This window comes from Miscanthus floridulus, chromosome 10 (genome assembly GCF_019320115.1).
Source record: "Miscanthus floridulus cultivar M001 chromosome 10, ASM1932011v1, whole genome shotgun sequence".
Lineage (NCBI taxonomy): Eukaryota > Viridiplantae > Streptophyta > Magnoliopsida > Poales > Poaceae > Miscanthus > Miscanthus floridulus.
In genome coordinates, this window is record NC_089589.1 from 11,463,582 (window position 1) to 11,473,576 (window position 9,995).

At 48.0% G+C, this 9,995-nt stretch overlaps 1 protein-coding gene across 1 annotated transcript; it reads right to left on the reverse strand.

Moving 5' to 3' along the window:
* Nucleotides 1–6,532: 6,532 nt before the first annotated feature.
* LOC136487653 (dynamin-related protein 4C-like) lies at nucleotides 6,533–8,883 on the reverse strand. The gene has a single exon (XM_066484751.1). The coding sequence runs from the start codon at nucleotides 8,813–8,815 to the stop codon at nucleotides 6,755–6,757; it is 2,061 nt and encodes a 686-aa protein (XP_066340848.1). The 5' UTR covers nucleotides 8,816–8,883; the 3' UTR covers nucleotides 6,533–6,754.
* Between the last annotated feature and the right edge of the window lie 1,112 nt (nucleotides 8,884–9,995).

The following is a 9,995-nucleotide window of genomic DNA, read 5'->3' on the forward strand; positions in this document are numbered from 1 at the left end:
GGGTCCCCTCCGACGTACTCTTCTCCTGCATAAAAAGACAATAGGTTATTTTTTGTTCAAAATTTCGGCAGCACCTCCCCTGTACGGGGAGGTTTCCAAAACCTGCAAAAAAATGACACGATGGTTGACATTCACAATGGCACGAAGGCCGACAACCACAACGGCACGAAGGCCCTCATATCAACTTACGACACGAAGGCCCACACAACCACATACGGCGCGAAGGCCGACAACAAGAGTTTTACCTAGGGTTGCAGTGGAGTCGGGTGTCGTGGTGCGGGGGTCACTTTCTTCTCCGGCGAGGTCGAGCGGCGTTGGAGTACTCCTCTCCCCCTCTTCCCTTTCTTCTCTCCTTTTCCCCTTCTTCTCCTTCTCTTCCCCTTCCTCCTTCTCCTCTTCTTCTCCTTTTCTTCCCCTTCCTCCTTCTCCTCTTCTCCTTCTCTTCTTCCTCTAACTTCACCCTCTGCCTCCTCCCCTCCAACAGCAGCCGGCGACGGGGGCGGCCTGGGGGCTGGGGTCGGGGCGGGAAGGCCGGCGAGGGGGAGCCGCCGGAGGGCCGGCCAGGGCGGTCGACCTCCCCTTGCTCGACCGAGACAGGGAACGGAGGCAGGGCGCGACCTCGGCCGCCACTGGGCGTGGTGGGGCGGTGGGGACGCGCTGGTGGGGCGCCGGGGCGAGCTGGGCGGCCGAGCGCGGGGCGGTGCGGCGCGCGGGGTGGCCAGGCGCGCAGCGGCGGGGCGCGCGGCGGCGGTGGTGGAGGCGCGGGGCGACCGGGTGCTGCCGGTGCTCGGGGCGGCCGGGCGCGCAGCGGCGATCGTGCGGCGGTGGAGGCGCGGGGCGGCCGGGAATCGCGCGCGAAGGTGGGGCGGCCGGGCTCGGGCCAGCCGGCGCGCGCAGCAGCGGGCACGCGGCGGCGGGGTGCGCGGCGGCGGTGGTGTACGCGCGGGGGGCCGGTCACGAGCGGGCGCGTGGGGAGGGAGATGGTGGAGCTTTTTTTTCACAGTTGCCGATCGGGAATTTGGGCTGTGGCCCGATTTAGGGTTCGGTCCTTTGCCGAGGGCCCAGATCCACGGCCCTCGGCAAAGATTTTTTATTTTTTTTAAAATTCTTTGCCGAGAGCCCAGATCCACGGCCTTCGGCAAAGATTTTTTATTTTTTTAAAAAAAATTCTTTGCCGAGGGCCACGGGCCAGGCCCTCGGCAAAGAGCCCTCGGCAATTTTTTTTGGTTTTTTTAGCCCAGTTTTTTTGTGGTGCTACAATACATTGCTTTGAACTCAATTTTAAAATTTAGGCCAATTTTGATTTTGTTTTGTATATTTCCTTAATTTATTTCGATTCTTTGATTTTTTTTGAATATGTCAAATTTGAACTGCAGGTGCATGGAATATTGCAATGTAGTGTTTCAAAAAATATTATTCATGTTAATTGGTGCATGTTGAGTCCCTATCCACAAACTCGCATCAAATTTTCACACATCTTGTTCGCGTAACATGACGACCGACTTGCCGAAAAAGTGTTTTAAAATTATATAAAATCCATACGAAGTCCAAAAATCACGAAACTTGACGAGATGTCATGTTATCGCATGTGTAGGCTGTGGTAAAAAATTGAGAAGGCTTCGAGCGAGTTGCGACATCGGATGCCTGAAACCCAGACATCTCCACATGTGGTCTAGGACATCTCCATATGGGTTTCAGGCATCCGACGTCGCAACTCGCTCGAAGCCTTCTCAATTTTTTGCCGAGTGCTCAAGATTTGGCCCTCGGCAAATCCTCAGGCCCTCGGTAAAGCACGCGTTTCCAGTAGTGCTAGTACAGAAACAAGCTGTACTCCCGATTGAAAAACCCCTTCAGTCCCGGTTTTCCAACTGGGAGCACGAATCCGGGACTAAAGGGCTCCTCCTTTAGTCCTAATACCAACCGGGGCTAAAGAGGCCTCCCGGCCTGGCCATTACCAACCGGGACTAAAGGTTTTCTTTTTTTTTTCTTTTTTTTCTATTTTCAATTGATGATTCGTTTTGGTTTTCGAATACGTATTCTACGCTGCTAATAATATACGTATTCTACACGCTTATAATGTTCGAACATTTTGTACAAACTAAAGTATGAAACTAACGTATATATTACATGCATATACATATATTGTACGTTATTCTATGTACATATAATATGTATAGATATATATTACAAATAAAGCTTGCATTGTATATTCTATCATATCTTTGGGATAACAAATTCACTCCATCTAGTTTGGCTTCCATGTTTCGTTCATGTTATTGTAGAACTTGTCGACGGGGTTTAAGACCTGGTCATTAAGAAATCCTATTATGGTCTCTTGAATTGCTTTCAGTTGGTCACGTCGTATGACTTTTTCCTTCAATCATAGAGGCTTCAATAAAAGTTAAAGGAAAAGTATTAATATATATATGAATATATTTATATAACGTACTTTGAGGATCTCTTCAGGAGTTCTTTTTTAGTACATCATGATGAACTCGCAAACATAGTTTCCGCAGTAGTTGGTCCCCTATTCTTGCCTCAGAACCCACTTTTACGAGAAAAAAAAGATCCGGTGAATTGAAAGCATGCATGGTGTTAATTAAATTATATATATATATATATATACATATATATATATATACATATATATATATATATACATATATATATATATATATACATATATATATATATATATATGTAGCTAGTACATACTTTGTGTGCGATTACATCCAGTGGCGCTTTGCAATATTTCATGTGGTGTTCCTCAATGAAACTTTTTCAAACAGTGCGCCCAATAAAATAAAAACTTAATTTGGCCTTTAATAATTGTTGCAGTTAAGAGATCGGAGTATATATAGTTGCTAGAGAGACCAAATTACCCTTGGATAATATCTATCATGCCTTGGTACTCTGTTTGCTCTTTTCTTAACGAGTCTAAGATGCTCAACCGACTATTTGCCATATCGATGACCATCAATATCCAGTGATTGCTGCATATGTTTTTATACACAAATATGATCGACATTAACTAGAGTCAATATATATATATGGGAGATAGCTTAGCTAGTAAGCAAATAATTGAACAAATGTCCATATGATCGACATTAATTATTTAACACTCACTTGAAGTTGTAGGAGAAGAGTATGTCCTTGTTTTGTTGGTTCACTAAGAACCTCGTGAGATTTTTCTCGAGTTCAACTTTTCATTCAGGCGGGGGATTAGGGTATTTGAATAAGACATTTGGATCAACAAATATAGTTTGGCATGAAACCCGACTTCAACAAGTGTGAATAAAGACTCATTGAGCTAGCATATTCCTTCAAATTCTTACATATGGCACATGGGCAGCACATGAAACCATCGTGTTTGTTTGCCTCGGCCACACGTAAGAAAGAATGCACGCCCTCAATGAACTCTTGGGAGCGGCGATCAACATTGTACATCCAATGCCGGCTCATCTGCATTACATGACATACATACCATATTAAATCCTAGAACATAATTAGTTAATTATACGACATGCATGCCACCACACAAAGTATTAATTTATGAAAGTCTCGCTACAATGTAGACAATCCCAACTACCAATAAAAAACTAAAGCTAAAATGCACTTCGACAGTATAAGGATTTCACTACCAATCCCAACTAAAACAGACAGATCATGTGTTTGTTCAATATCTATGGGCTTGTTCCGCAGGATCACTGCCTCATCAGCCGCCGTAGCCGCCTGTGCAAGAGAGTTTTGCACGTGTTCAACATACTCTTCCCCCCAGTACCAGCCTGAACATCCAGTGTCATCCCACTAAAATTAAAACTTTAATCACAATCATCATGAAAATAAGTATAAATTAACCATAATCATCAAATGTGACAAAATAACTCACATTGTGATTCGGACACTTGTAGAAGATACGGCCCTTGTTGGGACACTCCTTCCTCACCCGGTACTCCATCACAATCTTCTCCTCACACTTGCCGCATGCAATAAGAGGGAGGTCCGGCCTCAGTCGCTTTGGAACCCGATGAGAGGCCGAGGACCCGGAAGCGGTTGCCATCTACTCTCTATACTCATTTTTAATATAATATAAATTTCTCATTTTATAAACAAATAAAATTAAAAAAACTTTAAAATTCTCTATATCTCTAAACCATGAAGTGTGCTATGCATGCTAGAAATGAAAGCTGAATACTAGTTTTGAATAACTACTTTAACCTTCCTTCATCCAAATATGCAAACTTTAAAGTGATTTTGAGCTTAAATGGCTTACAAATAAAAAAAAAACCCACCATAAAAAACCACATATATCTAGTCCACAAAATGAGATATGCTACTGATGAAACATGAGAGTATAAAGTTGGTAACCTTTAGAACCAAAGAATCGATGGAAGAATCGAAGAAATCTTGTGATTACCGGCGATGAGGAAGACGAGAGGCCAGTGATGAAGCAAGAACACTGAGGTCGAAGTGGCTCGGGCTCGGGGAGGAAGAAGGGGTATATAGGAGGGGACCTTTAGTCCCGGTTGGAGACACCAACCGGGACTAAAGGTCCCTTTCTACTCCCAGACGGAGCCTCCAGCCGAGAGTAGACTTTTACTCTCGGTTGGAGGGACCAACCGGGAGTAAAAGTTAACCTTTTGTCCCGGTTGGTAGCTCCAACCGGGACTAAAGGTCCCCTGCAGCAAAAGCCTGCTGCAGTAGCCGTGGAGCTACCAACCGGGACTAAAGGTTTCTCTAGCCTCGGACGCGAAAAATACCGGGACTAAAGCCAAATTTCGAAGTTGATCAAAAATCGTTTCTCTACTAGTGTGTTTTGTTGATGTTAGAAAATATTAACCTTCTGCTCGCAAAAAAAGAAAAGAAAAGAAAGTATTAACCTTCGGTGTCTTGTTTGTTGTTTCTTAATATTTTAAAAATTGTAGTAGATCACTAAAATTGTTGTCGTAACTCGTGCACTTGCATATTTAACCATATTTAACTATGAGTTCAATATGAATTCTTGTAATGCCATTGTGTTAGGATATCCTTTTCGAAAAATATTATTAACTGTTATGGTAAACGGCATTGTAGTAACTTGATGACGCCATTGTGGTAACTATTGGAAAATAAATACAAATTACCATAAATCACATGCAATGGGCACATATTCTAATGGTCACCCATCAGCTGGTCATACGATTCCGATGTCTGCGTTTGCTTGCTGCCCCACGGTGGCACGCTGTAAAGACTTGAAGTGCAAATCGATCTCACGCAAAGGCCATCAGCTGGTTTGTAATTGTTGCCGTGAATCATCTACTTTTCTAAAAAAAAACCTTGTTCACGCCGTGAAGACTTGAATCATCTATTTTTTTTCCTAAAAAACTTGCATACATAATTACTTATGAATAATTATTTGTGTATTAGGGAGATTATTCAGATCATTCATCACAAGATCAGAGATTGATCCGCAGTTCACCCAACATTAGTATTAGAAGATGATATATAGTTCGGCTTACCCTATATCCGGCTTGTTCGGCTTCTTTTTTCAGCCAAAACAGTATTTTTCTCTCACAACATTTCAGCCAAAACAGTGTTTTCAGCCAAGATTCAGCAAGCCGAACGTAATGTGAGTTTCATGAACTACAATTCTATCATCCCATATAAGTTGTGTATGAATAAAAGCTCCCGTGTGTAAACTAAATTAGGGCTTCATTAAGTAAACTCTTCTTAATCATCAATCTAACTATATATACATAAATATTTTTCATCGTAATCAAGTATCGCGAAAGGTTCCTTGGTTCCTTAGGTCCGAAAAGACATAATCATGAGAGCATTGCATTTTTAGCATGTGGGATACATCAGAAGCAATTTTGGATGTAACGTGTAGCTGTTTGTCCCTGCGACGTGTTGAAAAAAAAGAGAGGATGAAAGGTGCTGAGTTGCTCTGCATGTGGGCTGACCGAGAGTGGGATTGGAGCGCTGCATGCAGACGTCGCGGACGAAATTGCTTTGCATGTGGACGCAGGGTATCCAAAAAAAGGTCTGCATGCGCTGGCGGGGCCCACCTCCAGGAAAAATCATCAGTTCCTAGTTGCCGGGCCGAGCGACGGATCGAGCGGGACGGCGTCGATGGAAACGCGAAACAGCGCGCGTGAACAGATAGGTAATTTTGGTTAGTCGTCGGCACTAATCACCAACTTTTATACTTATGTCTGACAAGATTCTAGTCTGTACATACAGGAATACAGAATGATAGACTAGTGCTTCTAATAGCCAGCTCTATTGCCCATTCTTTTATTAAAAAAAATAATTGCCGTGATATTACCTCCCTTTTGTACTTCTTAAAACACAGCTTTATATACTTGCTTCCGCGCTGATCATTGGTGAGTTCCTTGTTGCAAGAGTATTACTGAATCACATGACATGAAAAAAAGGATCAAATATAATGGGATAAGAAAATTAGATAGTGCAGTGGGAATAAGATCGATGTGCTAGTTCAGCAGTGACAGCCAAAACCATTTTTGTATCGAAAATTGAAGGGGAATAATTAATTATTTAGATTATTATTACGAGACAATATCAAGGCGTGCACAGTTGGGCGATCGATCGAGTAGAGCTACAAGCACTACAAGCCTTTCTCATTTCATGCGTAGCTACATCACTGCTGGCTACTAGCTTAGGATGGAGTGTGAATATATGGATGGAATCGTGGCTGGGTGGGGATATGCATGGATCGATCGATGATGGTACTTGGATCGAAGAGCAGCTAGAACTAGAAGCAGCGATCACCGCTGGCGGCGTTAATTTTGTCCATGGTGTTGGCGACGAGTTCCCTGCACTCCCGGAGCAGCGAGATGCTTTTCCTGAGGCGGTCACGCTTGGCGGCGGTGGCCGGCGTTGGCACCAGCATCCGCTCCACTCCGTCCATGTTGCTGCCCAGAACCTGGGCTGCGAGCTCATCCTCCAGATCTTTCTCCACGAGACGCTTGACACTGTAGAGGACGTGCAGCGCCAGGCCATCCACGAGGCGGAGCACGACGCAGCTCCAGTACGCAGCCAGGCGTGCCTTCAAGTCCAAGGCCTGCCCGGCGAGCTTCTGCTGCAGCCTGAGGTGCGACACGTCCACCTCGCCAAATCCCGGGAGTTCCACCACGGCGGGCTTCGAGTGGTCCTCCACGGCTTGGAGGAACCTGGCATGGCCTTCCGTCGCCATCATGTCGTTCCACTTCATCGTGTAGTCCGGATTCGCCGTGTAGTCGGCCACCAGCTCCATGTCGATGAGCTCCGCGACGTGCTGCGCCGACCGCGCCCTCGCCTTGTCCATGAGGCTCTGGACGGCGCGGCGGCAGGACGGATGCACCTGCGGGTAGCTGCGCGAGTGGTGCTGCAGGATCCCCAAGACCAGCTCCTCCACGTAGCCCCACACCTGGGTGACGAGGCCGTGCGGGACGTGCGCGACGCTCTCCAGCTTCTTCCTGAGCAGCACCAGGAGCGCGGACCGTGGCAGGAAGTTGGGGAGGTTGATGCCCTTTGTCTCCTCCAGGACTCCCATCTCCTCCGCCAGGAATGGCTCGCCGACAACGTCGTCGCTCGTCGAGCACTGGGCGGCGGCGGGCAGCTTGCTCGCGTAGGATTCGAGCATCTCGGCGATGCGCGCGGTGCCGTGGCGCGTGCGGTCGTCTGGGTACTCGTCGAACTCGCCCCTCACGAGCACCTTCTCCAGCGAAGCGCGCACCTGCTTGACGATGTGGTAGAATTCCCTCACCGCGTCTGCGACGGTGTTGAGGTCCGGAGGCATCTGGCCGAGCTCGTCGCTGCTGCGGCTGAGCTTGTCGTTGATCTGCTTGACGATGTCGGGGAGGCACCGGCCGATGATGGACGCCTGAATCTGCGTGAGCCTCCCAGCGAGCGTGGGGATGCCCACCATTGACCTGTCGATCCGGGAGAGCAGAGGGTGCTCCGCGAACAGCCGCCGCTCGGCCGCTCGCGCCTCCTCGTATGTCTCGTCGCCGATGCGGTTACGGACACATACGTAGCCCAGGCCGATGTGGACGTCGTCCATGGTGACCTTCTCCAGCAGGCCCTCGGGGGCCCTGTCGGCCTTTGTGACCACCGCGAGCGTGCGCTCGCCACTGCGGTCCACCTGCTGCGACATGCGGATGGACTCGCACGTCGGGAAGTCCACCGTGGCGGAGAGGACGTTGAGGATGATGCTCTCCCTGGGCGCGATGTAGGCCCTGATGATCCTGGCGATCTGGTCGTAGATGTCCTCGGGCTGGCCCTGCACGGGCACGCGGGTGATGCCCGGCAGGTCGACGAGGGTGAGGTCGGGCACGCCCTTCTTCCGCACGACGAGGGTGATGGGCGCGTCCGAGATGCCCTTGCCGGATCCCGCGATCTCAGCTGTCGCGGTGTCGATGGCGGCTGCGACCTCCGCCTCGGAGGCGATGGTCACCGAGCTGCCGCTGCCGTACTCGATGCGCAGCTCGGGCTTGTTGCCGTCCTGCAGCCGCATGACGAGCGGCACGCGGGTGCAGATGCCCTGCCCACGCGGGAGGCTGATGCCGGCCAGCGACTCCAGCACGCTGGACTTGCCGCTGGACTGGTCGCCGACGACGACGATGGTCGGGAGCTGGATGCCCTCCTGGCTCACGTTCAGCTGCCGCAGGCGGTCTACTGCGTCGAGCAGCGGGCGGATCTGGTCGTTGTAAGAGGCCGCCATGGCGCTGGCGGTCACGGGGCTGGAGCCCGAGCTGGCCTTCACGTCCACGTCCTCCATTTCTAGCTCTAGCTCTAGCTCAGGTGCGGCGGCGTCGCCCAGACCAAAGCGCATATATATATATAAATCTCAATCCAGTGGGAAGACAAGCTCAGACACACTGGGTATCTAGAGTGTTTCGATCTTAGAGATACCAACGCTCTCTGGAATCAACGAAGAATACGACGCTTTATCTAGGGGAGAGGGGAGGGGAGGGGAGGCGAGGCGAGGCGAGCGAACAGAAAGCAAGACGCTGCTCTGCTTTTCACTGTGCCAGCTGCTCCACCATGCAAAGGAATTGATTGGGATGCCTTCCCACCGAAGCAAAGCTGACACGACGACGACTTTCCGGTTCAGGGGCAAGAGAGGAGAGTACCGTCACTAGTACAAAATTGATTCGTAGAGGCGTCTATGTTTCAGTGCAGAGGCAACCGCCTCTACCAAGATCTCTAATAGGACACACCTTCAGGGATGGCCAGAAATACTAACCGTCTCTGAAAATCAGTTGGAAATCCCAGTCGCTTCTGAAAAGGGATATTTCTAGACGGTGACTATTTTTAGAGACGACTATGTTTTTCGGCCGCATCTAAAAATACAATTAGTAGAGGCAGCTCTACCACCTCTACCAATTGGCCCAGTATATATTACAGGCCACCTTCTTCCTCCACAGAATAGTTACTGTATCTCGAGGAGGAAGAAAGGAGGGGGGCTTTACGCAACATTCTAAAAATTACAAATCTAAGAGGAAGTTTTGATTTTGATTCCAGAGGAGTCTCCAGAAGGTAAGTAAATGCCATTCCTAACATCCTTGGATTACTTGTTTAATTAGATTTTTTATTTTCTCTCTCTTACATCGTGCTTGAGGCAATTATGAAAGGAATTAGATAAACTCTTTGAAGGTCCTAGGTTAAATTTAGTAGGAGAACAAGATTCTACCCTTATTTAGTGGCCATATCTTGAATTTTATGGTCTATTATTAGTTAGTTTTTAAATAGAAATTAAGTCTAGATCTAGTCTAGATCCCGAGCATAGACATAAGAGATCTATTCTCCACTGGACATAGGATACCCCCGTCCTCAAACCAATATACATCTGTGTCCCATGTGCTACCCCTCTGATTCCCTGCGCACAAAACGCTGATCTACTTGTCGAGGGTAAAATCTATGATAGTTGACGCGCCAACTAGGGGACTTTTGAGCACAGATTCCTTTCAAAGTGCATCAGATGGGAATCATCTTCAACTTCAACAACTATG

Coding starts and splice junctions, on each gene's coding strand:
- LOC136487653 (XM_066484751.1), bottom strand. CDS start 8,815: ATGCGCTTTGGTCTGGGCGACGCCGCCGCACCTGAGCTAGAGCTAGAG.